This window comes from Rhineura floridana, chromosome 1 (assembly GCF_030035675.1).
Source record: "Rhineura floridana isolate rRhiFlo1 chromosome 1, rRhiFlo1.hap2, whole genome shotgun sequence".
NCBI lineage: Eukaryota > Metazoa > Chordata > Lepidosauria > Squamata > Rhineuridae > Rhineura > Rhineura floridana.
In genome coordinates, this window is record NC_084480.1 from 102,629,456 (window position 1) to 102,653,293 (window position 23,838).

The following is a 23,838-nucleotide window of genomic DNA, read 5'->3' on the forward strand; positions in this document are numbered from 1 at the left end:
AGCTGTTACTGTCCACGGCTATTTCCTTATCTAAATGTAATCAAACAACAGTTATAAGAAAACAGCTGAAATACTTTTTTTGGTGGGGGGCAAGCTTCCTACCAACAAATGTTTTGTCTAGTTGTTTGCTGAATGGTAGGGTAGAGACACACTTACTGTTCTGCTGGTTCCAGTGCATCTCCACCCCTCTTTTCTGAAAATGGGGACACATGACAACAGTCAACCCCCTGCCCCTTTTTACTGTAAAACCTACTGGGATCATTTTAAGTGCTATAAAAAAAAAGTTTCAAAGAAATTTCTCAACAGATTGGCAGATCAGTCCATTCCCCCTCCAGGTGTGGCCAATAGAAACACTTTGTTGTAGGCAACTAGTATGCTCACCACCAGTCTAGACCAGCCTTTCCCAACCAGTGTGCCTCCAGATGTTGTTAGACCACAACTCCCATCAGCCTCAGCCAGCATTGCCAATGGTCAGGAAAGATGGAAGTTGTGGTCCAACAACATCTGGAGGCACACTGGTTGGGAAAGGCTGGTCTAGACACTGAATTCTCTTGCACATTCAAAGAACTGCATCCAGACTGAACTATGTGGAAAGACACTCTTTACTAATTCATTTCACGGAGTTACAATTTTTGCTGTAAATTCAAATGAGAAACAATAAAACTCTTGAACATATCAAAACAAAATCATATTACGCCACTGTCAGGACCCAGCCAGACTTTGCAGATCTATAACCATGCATCTCTAAAGCTGAATGAGTCTTGGGATTATTATATTACTTGCCATTCTTTTTAAAACCAGAATTATGGTGCTTCATGACAGAAGTGTACTTGAGTCATGAAACATTTAAACTATTATTATACAAGATAAAATTAAGAATGGTTGTGGACTACAGCAAACTACTAGGAAGAAAATAAAAGCAAATTCCAACCCTCCCTGCTTCCTAGAGAGCATCACCATAGCACTGAAAGCCAGACAGGGTAAAAAATGCCAACAACCCTTTTTCTGGCATATTTTTGGGGTGGGACAGAATTGGAATTGAGGGGCCTCACAACAACTACCCAGGCATCCTCCCAGTGACAAGCGATTGCCATCTTCCTTTTCCAAAAGCCCACTGGAGCAGTAATGCATAAGTTCCAGAAAGCAGCAGTGAGATTCATCATCATCCCCCCTAAAAAGTTGCTTAATTACCTTTCCCGGTTTTGCCATCCATGAATTGGAATGGTGGCATTGCAGGGTGGTGGCATTTTGACTTGGCACTAATTGCTTCTCTCGAGTTTCTGGAATGTGTGTGTGTGTGGAATCTATGTGCATGGTTTTGATTATATGCCACCCTATAAACAAAACTGTCAGGGCAACAAGAAATAAAACAAAAATTCAATGGCAATAAAACAAAGAAGAATAAAAGCATAATACAGCATTACAACACAAGTTGAAGAGAGCAAAATAGCTTAAAGCCAAAGCAGACTAAAGCTTAGAGGTTGTGTGTTTGCTTGTTTTTAGTGGTATATAAATTCTGTTAAAAATTGGTTAAAATGTCTAGGAAAATGAAAAATCTTTCCTGAAATGACAACAAAGCCTTGGGGAGCCTCTCTGAGGCAATCCACACCCTGTGCAAATGGCCAGGTGGGATTGACTGTCATGATTCTGCTTCTCCTCTCCATGCACTCAGTTTGGTGGTGGGAATAGAACTACTGTCTCTATTTAGCTGTTATGTCTTAATAGTGTTGACAGATCTATCCTCCATTAATTCATCTAATTCTTTTAAAAGAATATAAACAATATTTATTAGTTTTATCCTACCTTCTCTCTCTCTCTTACTGTGTCACACACACACACACACACACACACACATGCACAAACACAAACATACACAGTTTATTCTCACAACAACCTTATGAGTTATGTTAGGCTGAGAGAGAGTGACTCACACAACTGATCTTCATGGCTGAGTGGGGATTTGAACTCTCTAGTCTTAATATCTCTAGTACTAATCTAATACTCCAACACTTGTGGTAGTGATGGATGTTGTTCCTTATGATAAATTATATTCTGAGGCTCCACAAATTTTACTTTCTCCAGTATTGACACTAACTCACTTTTAGACTCAAACAGCTACTGCACATATGGACATCAATTGGGCCTACTGCTACCTATAATTTAAAATCTCCCATAAAGAGGAATATAACAATTCTATTTTCATGTGATAACTGATAACCACTGTGTTCCTATGAGGACCTGGCTCCTCATCCATTTTGGATAAATGCAAACCAGGATAATCTATCTGTGAGGTGTCATAGCCTCTGAATCTTGGAGGTGTGGTCAAGCTTGTGGATGACACCAAATGACTGAGGATGGTGAAAAAGCAAGAGGGTCATGAAAGGCTCCGAAAGAATGTCTTCACACTGGATAAATGTGACACAAAATGGAGAATGAATATAAGTAATTATAAAGTGACCTGCATACTAGGTAAAAAACCCTAACTCCACATACTGCAGTGACTAACCAGAAAAGATGTTACAATTGTAATGGATAGCTCAATGACAAAATTAACACAAAGTGAGCCTCTTCAAATATAATGTCCTTCCTTGCTAAATCATGGTTTAGCAAGCTGAGAATTGTTCTAGGCCCACATATTGTTCTCCTCTTCTCCTCCCATTGTATGCTGGCTTCAGTGCTATGGTCCTGGTTTATTTAAACCAGAGTTCCCTATTATGTTTCAAACAATGAACTCTGGCTTAATGTCAGTTTATTAGCTGGGATGAAACCATGGTTTAAGATACTGGTTAGTAAAGTGTCACTAAGCCAGAATTTCCCATTTCAGACATAAATGAGCATGCAAATGATCAAACCTGTCCTCCTCTGCCCCTTCTTTTGCCCCTCCCCCTCCCCCTCCAAACTCCTTTCTCCTCCCACACCTTCTGCTCCCCTCTCCCCTTACTTTCTCCTTCTCTCTCCTCTCCTCTCCCCTCCCCCTCTCCCTGCTCCTCCCCCATGGTCAGTTTTACCTATCCTAACCATGATTAAATAGGAGTAAATCCCATTCAACTCAATAAGCATGCAAATGATCAGACCTGGCTTTCTCTCCTTCCCCTCTCCTCTCTCTTCCTCCTCCCCTGTCCTCTTCCTTCTTTCTCCTTCCCTGCCCACTCCATCCCTCCCTCCCTCTCCCCACCAGTCAGTTTTACCTATCCTAAGCATGATTGCAGAGGAGTAAATCCCACTGAACTCAATAAGCATGCAAATGATCAATCCATTCTCAGCAAGCTTGCACAGGATCTCATTTCTTACCTCCCAGATTAAAAATCAGGGAAGTTCACTAATAGGCAAAAAACCTTGTGGTTTAAGAATGTACCTATCAAACTTTAAAAAGCGGGGAAATTGGGCAGCTATAGTGAATGCACCAGGGGAGCAGGACACCTGACCTCCTTTCTGAGATATTGTACTGCCCTACAAATTTGTCAAAATGCAAACACCATTTGGGTTGGTCTTTCACAGTTCAATCCACTTCCTGTGTAGTTTGGAAGAATTTGGTAACATGTGCCTCTGAGCATACTTAGCCTGTCAACATTTTGGTTGTTTACAGTATTGAGGAAGAGGGAGCCAGCTTCTTCCTTGTCTGTCTGTGCCTGTGTTCCTGCAGTAAGCACCAAACATATGGGGCTTTCTCTGCCGCTGTCTCTTCCTCCAATCTCTTCCCCTTTCTTCCTCAATCCCTCACCTCCCTCTCAGCATTTCTCTTGTGCACTGAAAGGGGAGAGGCATGCCCTCCAATCTGACATTGGAAATTAGTGGAAAAGCTTCCTGCAAATACTCACAGAGGCATAAGCCAATTACTGATGCTTTCTCACACAAAATAGTAATATCAACAATTTCAGACTCATAATAGCATGGATTTATTGTTTGGGTGTCCTCATATTTTGATACTTGCAGATATAATAATTTGTTTCAAATTTGTAATAATCACGGGCCATTTCAATTCATTATGTAAGTAATCATATCTATTCAAAATATAAAATGTTGGCATATATAAATGGAATGTTATCTATACAGCAGAGTTATGAAAAAACTATATGAGTGTTTTACAGCTGAGATTAAGATGTGACTGAAAAAGATACCATTTAAGATAATATGGTTATATTAACTTTTCTCCAAGCGCTGCATTGGGAACAATCTAATTATAACACAAGCCCTTATCTCCTTAAGACAGTATCAGCTTTTCAGTCTTATTATCTGTTATTCAATTCTTATGTCTTTTTTATAACCCCTTACTCTTTCCCTGTAAATTCAACTGTAGCAATTTGACAAGTGCTGGATGCTAGCTCAAAATTCCAGTTAGTTTCCAGTCTTGTGAACCAACAAAGAAAGTTGAACTTCCAGTCCTTGGTGAAGCCTTTTTAAAAAAAAATCAGTTGGCATTTAAAGTAAGTTCATCTGATTTTATGGTTTACTTTAAGTGATTTTATGTTATATCCCTTTGGGTATCTTTCCACTATCTCTGTTGTACTCTGTTCAGAAGCTGCAGTATTAAGTGATATATACATTATTAAAATAAATAAATAAATAAATTTGTTTTCAATGCAACTTGGTCAGGACTATCTTTAGCATGACTTGGGCCAATGGTTTAAAATAATATTTAAAATAAATGCAGACAAGTACAATTGGTTACAAGCAATGGGTTGGATCCAGACTTAGGGAGCAATTCAACCCAAGATCTGCTGGGATGAGGGGGGGTTGGAATAGGTGGCTCTCTGGCTGAGCTGGGGCCATGCCAGCTGAAGACCCCCATCCTGACTCAGCTGGAGATACACCAGTGTAATTCCTACAGGTTCAGCTTACGCAGGTGTAAGTCCCCAAAAAGAGGCATTCTAGGGGTGTGGCTGGGGTGGGATTGGGCATGGGAGACTTACCCCGTTCCAAACTCCTTTCACCTTGGTCACAGTAGAAGTGGTGTAAGTCAAAACCTGTTTTAAAGGCTTCTTTTCCCTCTGCCAGGCTTGGGGGCTTGGGGGCCAGCTCAGCTGGCAGTATCCTTGCTCTTGAAAACAGTTTGGAAAAGGGTAACTTGCTCTGATTTAATTTAGGCTAGCACATATTACACTGACTTAAACATAAGAACATAAGAAGAGCCTGCTGGATCAGGCCAGTGGCCCATCTAGTCCAGCATCCTGTTCTCACAGTGGCCAACCAGGTGCCTGGGGGAAGCCTGCAAGCAGGACCCGAGTGCAAGAACACTCTCCGCTCCTGAGGCTTCCGGCAACTGGTTTTCAGAAGCATGCTGCCTCTGACTAGGGTGGCAGAGCACAGCCATCATGGTTAGTAGCCATTGATAGCCCTGTCCTCCATGAATTTGTCTAATCTTCTTTTAAAGCCATCCAAGCTGGTGGCCATTACTGCATCTTGTGGGAGCAAATTCCATAGTTTGACTATGCGCTGAGTAAAGAAGTACTTCCTTTTGTCTGTCCTGAATCTTCCAACATTCAGTTTCTTTGAATGTCCACGAGTTCTAGTATTATGAGAGAGGGAGAAGAACTTTTCTCTATCCACTTTCTCAATGCCATGCATAATTTTATACACTTCTATCATGTCTCCTCTGACCCGCCTTTTCTCTAAACTAAAAAGCCCCAAATGCTGCAACCTTTCCTCGTAAAGGAGTCGCTCCATCCCCTTGATCATTCTGGTTGCCCTCTTCTGAACCTTTTCCAACTCTATAATATCCTTTTTGAGATGAGGCGACCAGAACTGTACACAGTATTCCAAATGCGGCCGCACCATAGATTTATACAATGGCATTATGATATCGGCTGTTTTATTTTCAATACCTTTCCTAATTATCGGTAGCATGGAATTTGCCTTTTTCACAGCTGCCGCACACTGGGTCGACATTTTCATCGTGCTGTCCACTACAACCCCGAGGTCTCTCTCCTGGTCGGTCACCGCCAGTTCAGACCCCATGAGCGTATATGTGAAATTAAGATTTTTTGCTCCAATATGCATAATTTTACACTTGTTTATATTGAATTGCATTTGCCATTTTTCTGCCCATTCACTCAGTTTGGAGAGGTCTTTTTGGAGCTCTTCGCAATCCCTTTTTGTTTTAACAACCCTGAACAATTTAGTGTCATCAGCAAACTTGGCCACTTCACTGCTCACTCCTAATTCTAGGTGATTAACGAACAAGTTGAAAAGTACAGGTCCCAATACCGATCCTTGAGGGACTCCACTTTCTACAGCCCTCCATTGGGAGAACTGTCCGTTTATTCCTACTCTCTGCTTTCTGCTTCTTAACCAATTTCTTATCCACAAGAGGACTTCTCCTCTTATTCCATGACTGCTAAGCTTCCTCAGAAGCCTTTGGTGAGGTACCTTGTCAAACGCTTTTTGAAAGTCTAAGTACACTATGTCCACTGGATCACCTCTATCTATATGCTTGTTGACACTCTCAAAGAATTCTAATAGGTTACTGAGACAGGACTTTCCCTTGCAGAAGCCATGCTGGCTCTGCTTCAGCAAGGCTTGTTCTTCTATGTGCTTAGTTAATCTAGCTTTAATAATACTTTCTACCAGTTTTCCAGGGACAGAAGTTAAGCTAACTGGCCTGTAATTTCCGGGATCCCCTCTGGATCCCTTTTTGAAGATTGGCGTTACATTTGCCACTTTCCAGTCCTCAGGCACGGAGGAGGACCCAAGGGACAAGTTACATATTTTAGTTAGCAGATCAGCAATTTCACATTTGAGTTCTTTGAGAACTCTCGGGTTTTTCCTATGGTTTGGATTGCTCGGTTAGCCACATTTACAGTAAACACACCAGGTGGTTTCTGACTAAGTCATTCTCAGAGTAGATTCACTGAACTCAGTACACTTGTGTTAGTCATAACTAACTTGTCCCATTGATTTCAATGGGTCTACTCTACTTATAGCTAATTCTGAATCCAGCACAATATTCTTAGAAACTAGGTATAATTCTCATTCATATACAAAAATATGGTCCCAAATCTGGCCTTATTTGGTGAGGAATGCAGGACAGTTATAAGAGCTGATTGTATATGACATTTGCACATTTGTTCTCTTTTAACTTAAAAATGTTCAGCTTTGTATGGAATTTGATTTTGCATTCATAATAGATGGCATAATAATGCCTACAAACCATTCCTAATGTAGTACATGAACCTGAAACATTGCTTTATGACAAACCTCTAAGCCAGTGGTTCTCAAACTTTTTTGGTTTGCGGCGCACTGTAAAACATTTAAAAATTTTCTGGCGCACTTCGTGTACAAAATTAAAAATATATTAATATATATTTAAACTATGAATAAAAATAACTTAAACTATTACAAATGGGTTTCTTCTCATTTTTAAAATATACTTTCATAATATTTGAGGCACACCTAGCCACCTCTTAGGGCGCACCAGTGTGCCTGGGCGCACCATTTGAGAATCACTGCTCTAAGCAGTGGCTAAAGGTAAATTAAGCAAGTGAGAGTCTACTAGAAGATAACTGCAGTCCAAATTTACCTCGATGTAGGGACAGATGTCTACATATCTTAATTTACCTCCAAATATCTTGAGGTGAATGCAGCAAAAAAGTCAAGAATGTACAAAGTCTTATGTCTTAATGACTTTTCATATAACTCAAATCTTACTTTGCTTCCAGTGCCAGTGCAATGATTCCTGCGGCCATAGGTGCAGATGCCGATGTTCCTGTGTGGCTGTCTGTACAGCGCTGCCTCAGGTCTGTAGTGATCTGGGGGAAAAAAGAGTTTGTAATTGAGAATATAGTTGCAAGAATCAAAAGCATGTTGCAGTTGTCCAAACGACTTATGGACATGTGAAATATATTTTATTACTCACTGAGTAGAACAACAACAAAATAATTTTTGGTTTGACCGCTCTAAAAGCATGATGCTTATCAATAAACTAGCTGCCTTTCAAAATAGCCAGCAGTGAAATGTCAAGTAACATGTGAAATCCAAAGCAATTAAAATCATCAGGAGTTTTATAACTAAGTTCAATCAGATGATTGAAAGAATTTTCAATATTTTATGCTAATAATGTATGCAAAACTCCATCTTATTATAAGTTTTACACTTTTTGTGAGAAAAGTAACTACTCTATATTTGAAGAAGTTAAGCAGATAATGGCCTGGTTTGGACAATCATTCCAATCATGGTTTATGAAGCCAGGAAGAAGTGTTCAGGCCAAACACTTCTTGCTTTGCCCTTCCCACCCTTATTTTGTGCCAACCTTGGTACAAAAGTTCTGACTTGCATTAAGCCAATTCTGTTACATCTGAACTGGAGAAGTCTGGCTTAATGTTAGTTAACATATAAAGAACATAAGCCAGGATGCATGTAAAGAGGGAGGAGTACTCAGGGAAGAACACTCCGTCCCAATGCATGCTCCTGGCTTCCTAAACAATGCCTTATGAAACATGGAATGAAACAGGCCAATATGCCTACTCCATAGTTGAAACATCTGAATTACTTCACAACTATGTCAAGAATATCCCATATTCGCTGCAGGAAATCTCACTTAACGTGAGTTTTATATACCTGATTGCACATGTGTTTTAAAATACATGGACACAAATGTTACTATTTTAGTGTACAGCTTGAGTACATAAAATAGGTGTACGATAGGAAGTGGTCCTCAGTGTTTAATTGCACAATCCTATATATACCTTCTTAATATATATAGCCATATTAAGTTCAGCAGGGCTTATTCCCAGGTAGCTGTATGCAGCCTTTCCCAACCTTTGGAGCTCCCAGATGTTGCTGGACTACAGTTCCTATAATTCCTGATCATTGGCCATGCTGGCTGGGGCTGATGGGAGATGTAGTTCAGCAACATCTGGGGACCCAAAGGTTGGGAAAGCCTGGACAGGATTGCAACCTAAATGTTGATTAGAAAGTAGGTATCAGAAGCCTGGGATATTAGATTTACTCATCCTCTCCAACTCTTTAACAACACATAAATGCAATCCTGCAAACTCAAAGCATTATAATCATATCTTTCTTACCAGTCAAAAAACGAATTTAAGATTATGATTACTTTTCCATACCATAAGTTGGTATGGAAAAAAAGTTATCAAAACTTAAGGAGGGGGGAAGAAGCACACACTAGAAGTGGATAAAGGTTACTCAAAGGAAGGTTATATACTGTACATCAGCTATTAAAATAAGTATATAATGATCCTCTGGCATATATAATAGCCTCAGGGAACAATGCACAAAGCAGCTAGAAGAAGAATACAGAATACCAATTAAAAAGATAAACACAATTGCCAGTAGAAAAGTCAACAAGGAGCCAAGAAGGTGACATGCCATAGGAGTTGAGTTATGTACATGCTAGAAAAAAGTTAGAATAATAGTATGTAGAGAGGAAAATTATGTGAAAAGCAAATTCTTGCTTTCCCAACAATTGTCAAGAATAAAACAACTGTCTCATGCCAACCCTAGTGCTCTTGCATACAGGTCAAGATATAATGCCAGTATAATAAGAACACCACCCCAGTCTACGTATCATGGTTTTGGCCTTATATCCTGAGTTGCAAAACTTTGTCACAGCTACCCTTCATAAGGCAAAACAGTCTCAGTCTATCAGGGCCCATAGCCAGAAATATTATTGCTGGTGGTGATTTAATAGTCAATATTAATATTATTGACTTGAATATTATTGAATAATTTTATTACTATTAATATAATAATAGTATTAAATCAATAGATTTTATTTAATAGTCACCTACACTACGCTTGATCTTAGCCAAAAGGCTGAGAAACAATATAGTCATCTAATACAAAAAACAGACTTTAGGTGATTTACAAACAGAACAAAAATACAGAGTTAAAAACTAGCACTCATCAACACACAAACAAAAACTACTTCAAGAATCATATCAACAACAGCTACAGTAACAATATCAGCAGTATATGCGCCATAAAAACATTTTTATACTTTTTGCACATCATCAAAATTGCTTTTGGGTTAGATTACTTTTTGGTTTCTTTTCTTCTACTTCAGTATGTAACAGTGTGTTATATTCACACAACTGCTATTTCAGATCATCCCCCATTATCTTTTGCTGTGCAGTCAATTGATATGACCAAAACCTCTGGCTCATGGCATATAAATGTTCCACATTTGCACCATGAGAATTTTAAAAGACAGATGAGGGTACAACTTCTTCACATGCTATTGAATGGGAAGTATGTAAGGCCTTTATTTGAGGTAGGATTATAGCATAAGCCTACCATAAGAAATGGATTTGAACCTTGCAAGATGAAAATTTAAGAGAAAACAGTGAAGTCTCTTTTAAGTCAATTTGCAACATTCCCCTCCTCAGATCTTTACTGAAGCCTTCTGGGTGCTAAATAGGAATTGAACAATTTATTCTTTGCTAGAGCTGAATTTGCATTGGCTTGTTTGCACCAAAGATACTGGGAAAGTGGTGAGAGACCAGGTAAGGTAATGTTTTTTTGTTTAAAAAAACAAAAAGGTTGGAATTATATCCTGCTGATTAAAGGAGAAATAATACGGTATGTATCACACCAAAAGAAATAAACTCAAGAGTTTTAAAAGTATTACTCTAAATTATATAGGAAGAATAATGACCCTATGGGCTGTGAATCTAAGTTCCCCCAATTTCCTGCGTTGGTTTTCCCACAACTAGAATATGCAGCAAAAGGAAATTCTTGCAAAACCATTACAGATGCAAGAAATTAAGAATGTTATTCATTAAATGAAAACCGGGGAAGTACCAGGGCCAAACTGTATCGCCATAGAATAGACATATTTAGATTTCCTGGCCCCTACCCTCCTCTGTGTTTATCAAAAGGCTTTTTAATTAGGCACCCTGTGAATTTATTTTATTATTGATTGATTGATTGATATCCCGCCCTTCCCCCCAGCAGGAGCGCAGAGTGGCAAACAGAAGCACTAAAAACACATCAAAACATCATAAAACAGACCCTAAAATACACCAAAACAAAAAAACTTTAAAAACATTTTTTTAAAAAAGAGCTTTTAAAACATCTTTAAAATAGGGTTAAAACATATTGTTGTTGTTTTTTTAAATTAAAAAGCAATTCCAACACAGATACAGACTGGGATAGGTCTCAACTTAAAAGGCTTGTTGACAGAGGAAAGTCTTCAAAAGGTGCCAAAAAGATAACAGAGATGATGCATGCCTAATATTTAAGGGGAGGGAATTCCACAGGGTGGGTGCCATTACACTAAAGGTCTGTTTCCTATGTTGTGAGGAACAGAGCTTCTGATAAGTTGGTATCTGCAGGAGGCCCTCACCTGCAGAGCACAGTGATCAACTGGGTATATAAAGGGTAAGACAGTCTTTCAGGTATCCTGGTCCCAAGCTGTATAGGACTTTGTATACCAAAACTAGAACCTTGAACTTGGCCTGGTAGCAAATGGGCAGCCAATGCAATTCTTTCAGTAGCGGGGTGACATGTTGGCAATACCCTGCCTCAGTGAGCAGTTTCGCCGCCACATTTTGCACCAGCTGCAGCTTCCGGACCAACCTCAAGCACAGCCCAACATAGAGCGCATTACAATAATCCAACCTGGAGGTTACCAGTGCATGGACAACAAAGGTCAGGCTATCCCGGTCCAGAAACGGCCATAGCTGGTAAAAGGCACTCCTAGCCACAGAGGTCACCTGGGCCTCTAGTGACAAAAGATGGATCCAGGAGCACCCCCAGTCTACGGACCTACTTTTTCAGAGGGAGTACAACCCCATCCAAAGCAGGTAAATGACCAATTATCCAAACTTGGGAACCACCAACCAACAGTGCCTCCATCTTGCTAGGATTCAGACTCAGTTTATTGGCCCTCATCCAGCCCACCACCAAGTCCAGGCAGCGATCCAGGGCTTGCACGGCCTCTCCCGATTCAGATGTTACAGAGAAATAAAGCTGGGCATCATCAGCATACTGCTGACACCTCGCCCCAAAACTCCTGGTGACTGCTCCCAAGGGCTTCATATAGATGTTAAACCAAGATGGTACCCTGAGGCACCCCACAGCACAACTGCCAGGGGGCCGAAAGACAGTAACCCAATGCTATTCTCTGACAGCGACCCTAGAGATAGGATTGGAACCACTGTAAAACAGTGCCTCCAATACCCAGCTCACCAAGTTGGCCCAGAAGGATACCATGGTCAACGGTATCAAAAGCTGCTGAGAGATCAAGTAAGAATAACAGGGTCACAGAGCCCTGTCCTTCTCCCAATAAAGGTCATCCATCAGGGTGACCAAGGCCAATTCAGTCCCATAACCAAGCCTGAACCCAGACTGGGATGGATCAAGATAATCTGTTTCATCCAAGAGTACCTGCAAATAATGCGCCACAACCCTCTCAATCACCTTCCCTAAAAGAGGGGTATTTGCAACCAGTCTGTAGTTGTCACAAACCAATGGGTCCAGGGTGGGTTTTTTCAGAAGTGGTCAGATCACCGCCTCTTTCAAGGCGGCTAGAACCACTCCCTCCCACAATGATACATTGACCACACCCTGGATCCACTCGGCCAAACACCCTCAGCAAGCTTTAATAAGCCAAGAAGGGCAAGTGTCAAGAGGACACGTTGCTGGCTGAATAACTGTAAGCACCTTGTCTACATCATCAGGCCGCATCAACTGAAACCGTTCCCAAGAAGTTGCAGCAGACGTTGCACTGGACACTTCATTGGGGACCACAGTAGATGTGGATGGGGCATCAAGACTGCTATGGAGGCGAGCAACTTTACCCTCAAAGTGCCTTGCAAACAATTCACAGTGGGCCTCCAAAGGATCTAAAACTCCATTTCTTGGAGTTGATGTCAACAGACCTGACAATACGGAAAAGCTCCACTGGGCGGCTACTTGAGGATGCGATGGAGGCAGAGAAGTGGGCCTTCTTCGACACCCTCACCGCCACACAGTAGGCATGGTTATGATGTTTTATTCATGCCCAATCAGCCTCACAGCACATCTTTCACCACTTGTGTTCTAGCCGTCGTCCAGCCTGTTTCATTGCCATTAGCTCACTGGTGTACCAAGGTGCAAACCTGGCTCCACAATGTCAAGAGAGGGCGCTCGGGGGCAACCGTGTCAAGAACTCGACGTGCCTCACTGTTCCACAGTGTTACAAGGGCTTCAAGAGGGTCACCTGCTCTATCTACTGGGAACTTCCCCAGGGCATTCAGGAATCCTGTGGATTCCATTAGTCTCCAGGGGTGAACCATCTTAATTTGTCCATCACCCCTGCAAGGAAGGATTGGAGCCATAAGTCTAAACTTCACCAAGAAGTGATCTGACCATGACAATGGGGTGATATCCACCCCCAATCCCCAGACCACCCCTTCCTCCACCTGGAGCAAAAACGAAGTCAAGGGTGTGCCCTGCCCTATGTGTTGGGCCATTGACAACTTGAGATAGCCCCATGGTTGTCATGGAGGCCATGAAGTCCTGAGCCGGAACACTAGAGGCAGCCTCAGCATGGACATTGAAATCATCCAGCACTATCGTTCTGGGCTCCTCCAACACCACAGCCGAGACGGCCTCTGCCAGCTCAGTCAGAAAAGCTGCCAGGCAGCAGGGTGGACGGTACACCAGCAGCAACCCTAGTTTACTGTCTCCTCGGCCCAACACCAAGTGCAAGCCCTCACAGCCAGCTCCAAGACAGAGTGGTTTCCTGGTGACAGATGGAAGTTCTGTAGATCACAGCAACTCCTCTCCCCTGTCCCTGCAGCCTGTGCTGGTGTTGCACCGAGTATCCAGATGGGCAAAGCTGGGTCAGATCAACTCCTCCCAGCTCACCCACCCAGGTCTCGGTAATGCACACCAAATTGGCATCTTCGTCCGCAATCAAATCATGGATGCAAGTGGTCTTATTGTGTACCGATCTGGTGTTAACAACAACACACACAGGCAGTGGGCACAGAAGATGCACAACGAGGAACCCATCAATTTATTTATTTATTTATTTATTTTATTATACTTGCATACTGCCCAATAGCCGAAGCTCTCTGGGCGCTTTACAGTAACTAAAAACATTAAAACAAATACAATTTAAAACAGATCCATGAGAGGAGTGACAGCAAGGAAGAAGGTGCAGATAACCTTGCCCTTGTCTTCTATGGTAGTTCACCATACCGCTCAACCGCCTTGCCCAAGAATGGCAAATTTGAGACTGGGCGAAAGTTGTTCAGATCTTGGGGATCCAAGGGGGGCTTCTTTAAGATTGGTTTTATTACTGCCTCCTTGAGCGCTGATGGCATTACTCCCTCTTCGAGAGATGTATTTACCACCATCTTGATCCCCTCACCCAGTCTATCTTTGCAGCTCATAATGAGCCACGATGGGCAAGGATCGAGTAAGCAAGTGGTTGGCTTTAAGGTTGAAAGCACCTTGTCCACTTCATCAGATGGAAGAAGCTGGAACCGATCCCACACCACCAGAGCACCACTGGTCACCTCTGGCTCACTCACTGTGTCCACAGTGCACGGAATAGCACTCTTAATACGATCGATTTTCTCCGCAAAGTGTTTAGCAAACTCGTCACAGGAGGCCTTAGCATGTTCCATTGGTTCTGGAGCAACTGGACCGACCAGGCTCCAGACCACTTGGAACAGTCTCCTGGGACGGCACTCTGCAGATGCAATAGAGGCAGCATAAAATCTTTTTTTGCTGCCCTTATTGCCACATGATAGGCTGCCGCAGCCGCTCTAACATGTGTCCGATTGTCGTCAGAGCGAGATTTCCGCCACCGGCACTCTAGCTGTCTCACCTCCCACCTCAGAATTTGCAACCGTGGGGTGAACCACGGTGCCGTCTGAGCAGAGTTTGGAAAAGTTACTTTTTTGAACTACAACTCCCATCAGCCCAATCCAGTGGCCATGCTGGCTGGGGCTGATGGGAGTTGCAGTTCAAAAAAAGTAACTTTTCCAACCTCTGCGTCTGAGCTCTATTCAGGGGGAGAGGGCGTTTCGGAGCCACCCGGTCTAATGCCCCGGCGATTGCGGCATTCCACCCCTCCACCAGGGTCTCAGCCGAGTGGCTGTGTGCATGCTCCAGAGAGTCCCCAAGCGCATTCAGGAATCCATCAGGATCCATCAGACGCCTGGGGCGGACCATCTTAATAGGTCCTCCACCCCCACAGAGGGTTTGTGGCACCGAAAAGTCCATCCTCACCAAGTAGTGGTCTGACCATGACAAGGGGGTGATGGATGTACCCCCAATTTTCAGATCACTCCCCTCCTCTCCCAAGACAAACACAAGGTCGAGTGCATGACCGGCTACATGGGTGGGCCCCATTGTAATAAGGTGCAGCTCCCAGGAAACCATGGTTTCCATGAAGTCCCGAGGCGCCCCAGTAAGGATGGCCTCTGAATGTACGTTAAAGTCCCCCAGTACCAGCAGGTTTGGGGACTGTACACGCACAGCCGAGACCACCTCCAGCACCTCGGCCAGGGAGTCCGTCGTGCAGCGGGGTGGACGGTACACGAGCAGAATCCCTAGACTGCCCTTTGGGCCCAACTTCCAGTACATGCAGTCTGCCACCTTGGTCTCACAGAGAGGAGGTCTGGTGAGAACCAGGGACCTTCGGTAAATAACCGCCACTCCCCCTCCCCGACTACCGACCCTTGGCTGCTGTGCATACGAGAACCCAGCTGGACACATGGCCGCAAGGATAGGAGCAGCAGCCTCATCCAGCCAGGTTTCCGTAATACATGCCAGGTCCGCGCCCTCATCCAATATCATATCATGGATGAGGGATGTTTTTTGGGCAACAGACCTGGCATTGCACAGCAGCAGTCGAAGGCCAGAGTATGGAGTCAAGCATCCCCCAGCTGTCTGTTGGCTCTGGATAGGCCCGGAACAGGGGACAGATATTATGCATCTCTCCCTAGTTCCTCTTACCTGACGTGACCTGCCCCTAGCTTTCCACCAGCATCTGCCACCCAGCCTCGGTATACATTGGCCTCCCACCCTTCCCCCATCACTCCCCTGTGATTGACACATGCCCCGATGTAGGCTTCCACCACTCAGGCAGGCACCCAATCTTAAAACAACCCCCCCAAAAGAAAAAAGAAAAGAAAAAAAAATGACCCACAACCAGCACACACAAAAAAACCCCAGGCCACCTCAGCCAGCCGGCTTATGTATCCCTCCAAAGAGGGACAGGTGGTGGAAATCAGTCACAGCTGGCTGGGTACCTGGGGCCTGGTCCTGCAAGATACACGTCTGCCAGGCAGAAGTCCCACAGGGAAGGGTGGTGGAGGTGGTGATCCAACAGCAGCAGCAGCAGCAGCAGCTTCTCCTTCCCTGGGTGGCGATGTTCTCCTCTTCCTGCAGGCACTGTAGTTAGCATTGGGAGGGGGGGAATGAGTGAAATGTTGGTGTGTGCTGTATGGTGATTTGCTGAGTGTCTGATAGTAGAATGTTTAGACTTGAGTGCAAGACAGTTATAGTTTAGTTTTGTTTATGTTGGACAGGGCTAGGTTTAGTGTTAGAGAGTATAGGGTCTGTGTTTTATTATTTTGGGTTTAGTTGGTGTAAGGGTGTAGATAGATCAGGAATATTAGAGAACATAAGAACATAAGAAGAGCCTGCTGGATCAGGCCAGTGGCCCATCTAGTTCAGCATCCTGTTCTCACAGTGGCCAACCAGGTGCCTGGGGAAAGCCCGCCAGCAGGACCCGAGTGCGAGAACACTCTCCCCTCCTGAGGCTTCTGGCAACTGGTTTTCAGAAGCATGCTGCCTCTGACTAGGGTGGCACAGCACAGCCATCACGGCTAGTAGCCATTGATAGCCCTGTCCTCCATGAATTTGTCTAATCTTCTTTTAAAGCCGTCCAAGCTGGTGGCCATTACTGCATCTTGTGGGAGCAAATTCCATAGTTTAACTATGCGCTGAAGGAAGAGTAGGCAGAGATTTTAAAAATTAAAAAGACCTTGAGTAACTAAGTCATGTACCATTAGAAATGTATCAAATCCACATGCTTCTGAACATAGAATGAACTTGCTTACTTTATCACCATCTGTTACGTTTATAAATAGTTTGTTTTCACACACATATACCATATGCTAAAGGTTGGTTCAGATACTCAGGTCACAGGGGCTGAACTCATAGCTGTGAACTTTAAAAGGACAAGGTGGCGCAGAGGTTTTCAGACTTGTCTAATACCTTAGTATCAGAGCTCAGGGAAAACAGGAATTCCTATTAGCTTTGCTATACTGGATAGCGTGGAGTAAAAAAAATAAAAACACCATCTCTTCCATGCTCTGCCAACAGAAGTGGGTTGGTGATGGGTGGTATGGGCATGACAAGAACCTCATCACCCTTGCATATTTCTGATAAATGTTGTGTGGGTACCTGTTTGGATATCTGGATGGTTTATATCAACTTATATGTTTAATTTAAGATGGATGCACTGATGGTTATTGTATTCTTAATGTGATCTTATGGGTTTTTTGTTTTTTCCTTCCCTTCCCTTTTTATTTTTCTTTGTTAAAATTGCTATTAAAAACCTTAATTATAAAAGTTAATGCAAAACAACAAAACCTTAATACAAGTACTTAAATTTCATTGTATTGAACTAATGTAGGCTAAAAATAAATGCCAACTTTTCATCAGTTATCAATTATGTCAATTACTATTTATCACAGTGCTTTTGAATTCACTAATCAGAAAGCTGGAAGGCAGAGCAGCTTTGCTTCTTAAAGTAAAAATATAGAGAACAAAATTACTTGAACCTATGGTATTGTTTAATCTCACCGAAGAGGAACACCTAAATAACAGAGGTCTTTCAAAAAAGAGAAATGCTCTATTGTCTCCTAGCACTTGTAGCACATTACAACTCTATTGGGTCAGTTTGGAATTAGCAGAGGAAGGGAGAGCAAGGTGGCATTGTCTCTCACCTAATAAGCAAAGAGAGAAACAAAAAAACTGGTTTGGGGTGTTCAGTTGTAGCAATTTTCCGCAATTCCTTCTAGATTCCTCACACTTTAATAACCTTCTCTCAAAAACATAGACTTGGATAAGTGTGGGTGGAAGGTGCACAAGCGTTTTCTGCTCAGTTATTTCCAATCCCCTTTCACACTGCAACCTCCTACAATACATCCAAGATTCCCCAATCCCTAGGATAGGCTTTGATCATTTTGGGGCTGCAGTAGGGAGGTGAGGGTGGGGATGTTGTGTGAGCATCTTCCACTTGGACAAATCCTGGATCCAAACCATATTTTTATATTTTTAGTTCTTGTTTTAGCAGATGCCATACAGTAACCAAAGCAGCAGCAAAACCATGGTCCACAGTCCACTGAAATCCAGTTAGGCATGGTAATGCATTATGATCATACAAAATGAATTATTACTCTGCATATTAATCACAATTTACAGCTTCAACTACTTAAAAGCCCTTTCCATGGCAAATATTTCATTTCAAAAAATGTCAAAGAAAACTCCTTGAGTAGAAGTCCCATTTGAGCCAACACAGCTAAGATATTTGGATGAAAGTCTAAAGGTCTAACATGTTTTTCTTTTCTTGTTTAATGGTCACTGCTAAGATTGCCTTGTCATGGACAGCTTGTCTTTATCTTCAGAAATATAAAGAGTAGGACCAACAAGAGGCAAGCAACCTTCAAAAAGAAAAACGATGTTAGGAATTCCAGGGCCACTGAAGAACAACTTCATTAATCATAACATAGAGATGTGAAGCTTGGTAGGGATATAAATTTGGCACAAAAAGAGAATTAGTATGTGAAAGATGTCAATCCATCTAACAGGGCAGGGGATGCACTGATTCTCCATCTTTTTCCAAAATTGATTAAATCCATCTGCTCCATATGTTATCCCAACTGCTATCTTATGTTTGAGTTTTGTAATTCTTTTAATGTGCCAGGTAAAATGACTTCATCTCAAGTTTGATATCCTGCACACAACTGGTAGTATATAAATTTACGTGACCACCAGTGTATTTTCATGGATTTAAGAGAAAGTGAAATCTTGTTGATAAAAGTGGAAATGAAAACCTTACATGCCACACATCAGTGTTGTAGTATTCCTACAATACTACAAAGGTTGTATGGTTAGTGATTTTATAATGCCTAAATAGTAAATCTTGTTTGCTGTGCAAACAGAGTTGGGATCCTGCCCTTCAGGAGAAAGCCTGGCTGCTGCACAATCCCATCCCCAGGGCCACCCATTAGCTGGAGACAGGCTGCATTTCAATGGACTTTGGAGACACAGATCTCATAGATCAGCAAGTGCAATCCATGCCTTCAAACTTTTTCCAGTACCCAAGCAGTGGGGGTGGTGCGATGGGGTGGCTAGACAGTTTTCAAGATATGATAAATGACTTCAAAGTTGTCTAGCCCTCCCATTTGAGCCACACTGCTTGGCAATGGTGCTGTATCCAACCTAGGATATGTGAGTAGCTGAGTGGTTATGAAGAGGAAAATTGCTGCAGGCTGTCAGCCTATATGATCTTCAACACCTAGCTATAAGGTCCCTCCCCCAAGGTTTTTGGTGTTGTAAAAGGGCAACCAAAATTATCAAGGAGATGGAACAACTCTCTTATGAGGAAATGTTGCAGCATTTGGGTTTTTTTAGTTTAGAGAAAGAGGTAGGATGGTAGGAGTGTATAAAATTATGCATGGAGAAAGTGAACAGAGAGAAGAAGGTTTTTTCCCCCCTCTCATAACACTAGAACCCATGGGCATCCAATGAAGCTGAATGTTGGAAGTTTCAAGATAGGCAAAAGAAAGGACTTCTTCAAACAATGCATAGTTAAACTATGGAATTCACTCCCACAAGAAGCAGTGATGTCTACCAACGTGGATGGTTTTACAAGGACATTAGACAAATTCATGGAGGATAAGGCTATCAATGGCTACTAATCCTGATGACTATGCTCTTCCTGCATGGTCCTGGCAGCATGCTTCTGAATACTAGTTGCTGGAAACCACAGGAGGAAAGAGTGCTGTTATGCCTATTTCCTGCTTGTGGACTTTCCGCAGGCATCTAATTGGCCACTATGAGAATAGGATGCTGGACTAGATGGACCATTGGCCTGATTCACCCTGCTCTTCTTATGTTCTTAATTGTGCTGCTTGAGGCCCCCTGATGAATATTTAGGATGAGATGAGCAGCTTTGTGCTCACCTATTCCTATGTAGGTGACTTTGCTGCAACAATGTTCTTCAAGTGACTTGCCTCAAGTGACTTGAAGATATGGGAGAAACTGCATTTCTGTGCAGCTTTATGAAGGCATGTCATCAATCTTCTTGATGTTATCTATTGTGAAAAGTTATCCAGGTCATACATAGCCTTTCCTCCACCTTGGTGAAAACATGGTCACTGCTTTCATCTTAAGTCCCTTTCTTAAAGAGATTTGATATTTTTTTCTTGATCTGTAGCAGTGTTTGTAACATCATCATCATCATCATTATTGTTATTTATTAAACTTCTATCCCACTGTTTGTCTAAGAAGGAGACAGGGTGGCAACCAAAGGACAAAACACGAAAAATATCTTAAAATATCTCAAAACGTTAACTTGCCAAAGGTTTCAAGTTGGTTGTTTCCCAAACTGAAAATAAAGGTACCATTTCTTTTCCTATCATGACACTTTATGATAGGTAGGCAAACATATTAAACTGAAAGTTTTTTGTTAACTGAATTTGATTACATAATTATAGTAAGTGGCAAACATGTTAAAATATGTGACAGAATTTCATTTAAAATTCTATTATAAAGCACACAGTAAGGTCAGGTCAGTAAATATAAACAAAAAACAAGCAATAAAAATATTAGGATGATGCTAATGAAATAAATAAGTAATGTTTACAGTGGATTAGCACAAGTTGAATAAACTAAGGATCCACAAACTTTTTGTCAAGCTACCTCTTCTATTCCACAAAGAGATTCAGATCTCTTTTGTACTTCCACCTATCAAACAGGAAATCAAAAGCCACTGATTACATTTTACAATACATTCTATCAATCTGGCTAGATTCTGTTATGGTATCTGCCTTCCAATCTGTGTTATTAGTGAATACACAATTTGAAATGAAGTTGTGTATATGAGTTCAACAATAATTCTATTCCATCTCCACCCAAGTTTCCAAGGTGTAAAACTCGCCACTTTGGAAAACTCTGAAATTTGAACCAGATCATGTATGCATGCACACTTGATGACTCTTAGCTGAATGTGTGAAGCTACTCCATTTAAAAGTTTTGCTTTTGAGGTGATGTGGGATGCAATGAATGTTCTAACTGTAGTATTTGACTTGGGAAAGTCCATTTGCACATGTAAGTTAGAACTTCTTGTTCTGAATCATCAGGTGAACATGTACATTGTGAACCAACTCTAATGGGCTCCTGCTGGGAGGAAGGGCGATATATAAATCAAATAATAAATAATGGACTCCTTTTGGACAGAAGGGTAGGATATAAATGTTATCTTTTCGGCGCCAGGTCAAGACTTTCCTCTTCTCCCAGGCATTTTAGCATGTGTTTTAAATTGCTTTAAATTTTTAAATTGTGTTTTAAATTGTATATTTGTTTTAATGTTTTTGGTTGCTGTAAACCGCCCAGAGAGCTTCGGCTATGGGGCAGTATACAAGTGTAATAAATAAATAAATAAATAATAAACAAATAATGTGGGAGATCTATACATACAGTAAAAATTATTGGTATATTTAAATATATATTCTCAAGCTCTTGTATGGGAAGTATTTGATGTATAGGATATTTAGCTAGAACGCGACAGACATGTAAGAAACATCAATTTGTGAACTGCTCTATGGGATGTGTGCTTTATAATAAGAAAAATCCCCAGGAGAGGAGCTGTGTACCTACTCCTGAATATTGACAATTTGCTTCTTTGTTTTTACTGAAATATTTAATTAATTCCACACACAAGCTTTTCCCATACAAATATTTTCTTTTGCACTTTGGTTATTCTAATCCCACCATATTTGTTTTAATTCAAATTCTTGACATTCTTTATTTAAGTATGTGTATGTGTGAATATTCAGAAAAGATACAATTAAACTATAGTACTTGCCTATGAGAGTTCATGATTCTACACATTCAGTTTGTCCCCTACCCTGCCTTGTCCTGAATTGTTCCCTGTGCCCAAAGCTGTACACAACTGTCCTCAGAATGATCGAGAAAGCCCGAACATGCATTGCAGTCTACATATACATGTAGCTCTCAGTAAGGGTATAAACATTTCTTTTATACTGTACTTTGCTGCACTTTTCTCCCCCCCCTTTTAAGTGTAGTTTATTAGAATTTTCACATTATTACAATAAAATTGTACAATCCCTTATTCTCTCTCACCCCTCCCAGCTCCCTGACATTCCTCTGCCCTCATGCCCCCTTTTTCTGACGTTCAATACACCAATTACCCTAAACATAGAATTCAGACGATCTGTCTCAGAAGAGTTTATCTACTAATATTCTCAGCAAGCAATGTGTGCTAAATTAAATCATGTTTTTAAAGAAATAGGAATTAGAAAATAACAGTATTGCACAAGAAAAGGAAGATATCAAATATTTTACCATGAACTAAAGGTTACCCAAGGGCCCACAACGAGATGATGAGAAATTTCATCACAGGAATGTTATTTGCTGGGAAACTGAATAATTTGTTTCTCTAAGTTTTGAACAACTTTCGCCCAGTTTCGAATTTGCCATTTCTGGGCAAGATCATTGAGCGAGTGGTGGCTAACCAATTGTCAGCACACTTGGATGAAACGGATTATCTGGATCCATACCAATCGGGTTTCAGGACTGGACATGGAACTGAAACAGCCATGGTCGCTCTGGTGGATGATATGAGGAGGGCACTAGATAGGGGAGAATTCACCTTTCTTGTCCTCCTCGATCTTTCAGCGGCTTTTGATACCGTCGACCACGGTATCCTGTTGGATCGCCTGGAAGGACTAGGAATAGGAGGCACTGTTCTATGGTGGTTCCGTTCCTTTCTCTCTGACAGGCATCAGCAGGTAGCATTGGGCGATGAGGTTTCAGACCCTTGGCCTCTCACTTGTGGAGTGCCACAAGGTTCTATCCTCTCTCCCATGCTATTTAACATCTACATGAAGCCACTGGGATCCATCACCAGGAGATTTGGGCTGCAGTGTCACCAATATGCAGATGACACTCAGCTCTATCGCTCGTTTAAGTCCTCACCAGAGTTGGCTGTGGAGACCATGTCCAAGTGCCTGGAATCCATGAGTGGATGGATGGGAAGGAACAGGCTGAAGCTAAATCCTGACAAGACCGAGGTGCTGCTTGTGGGAGACAGAGGGAGGTTGGGCCCTGTTGACCTGAGATTTAATGGGGTACAATTACCCCTGAAGGATCAGGTCTTCAGCCTGGGGTTGTCCTTGATTCCAGGCTGTCCATGGAGGCTCAGATTTCGGCAGTGAGCCGGGCAGCCTGGTACCAATTACACCTCATACGTAGGCTGCAACCCTACCTCCCTGTTCATCAGCTCCCACTGGTAGTACATGCCCTGGTCACCTCTCGATTAGATTATTGCAATGCGCTCTATGTGGGGTTACCCTTGAAAACGGTCCGGAAACTTCAACTGGTACAGAATGCGGTGGCTCGTTTACTTACAAACAGTCGTCGCCGTGATCATATTACGCCAGTGTTATTCAATCTACACTGGCTTCCAGTAGTTTTCCGGGCCCAATTCAAGGTGTTGGTGTTAACCTTTAAATCCCTATACGGTTTTGGCCCAGTTTATCTGAAGGAGCACCTCCAGCATCACCAATTATGCCGCCTGACAAGATTAGCCACGCAGGGCCTTCTCTCAGTCCCACCAACAACAGT

At 42.1% G+C, this 23,838-nt stretch overlaps 1 protein-coding gene across 2 annotated transcripts in view; it reads right to left on the reverse strand.

The window, feature by feature from the left end:
• PCSK5 (proprotein convertase subtilisin/kexin type 5) overlaps nt 1-23,838 on the reverse strand; it is a 471,327-nt gene that overhangs the window by 237,504 nt on the left and 209,985 nt on the right. For both annotated transcript variants that reach the window (XM_061627751.1, XM_061627741.1), the window contains exon 9: nt 7,645-7,745. In XM_061627751.1, coding sequence (XP_061483735.1) covers nt 7,645-7,745 — 101 coding nt within the window. The remainder of the gene's footprint in view (nt 1-7,644; nt 7,746-23,838) is intronic.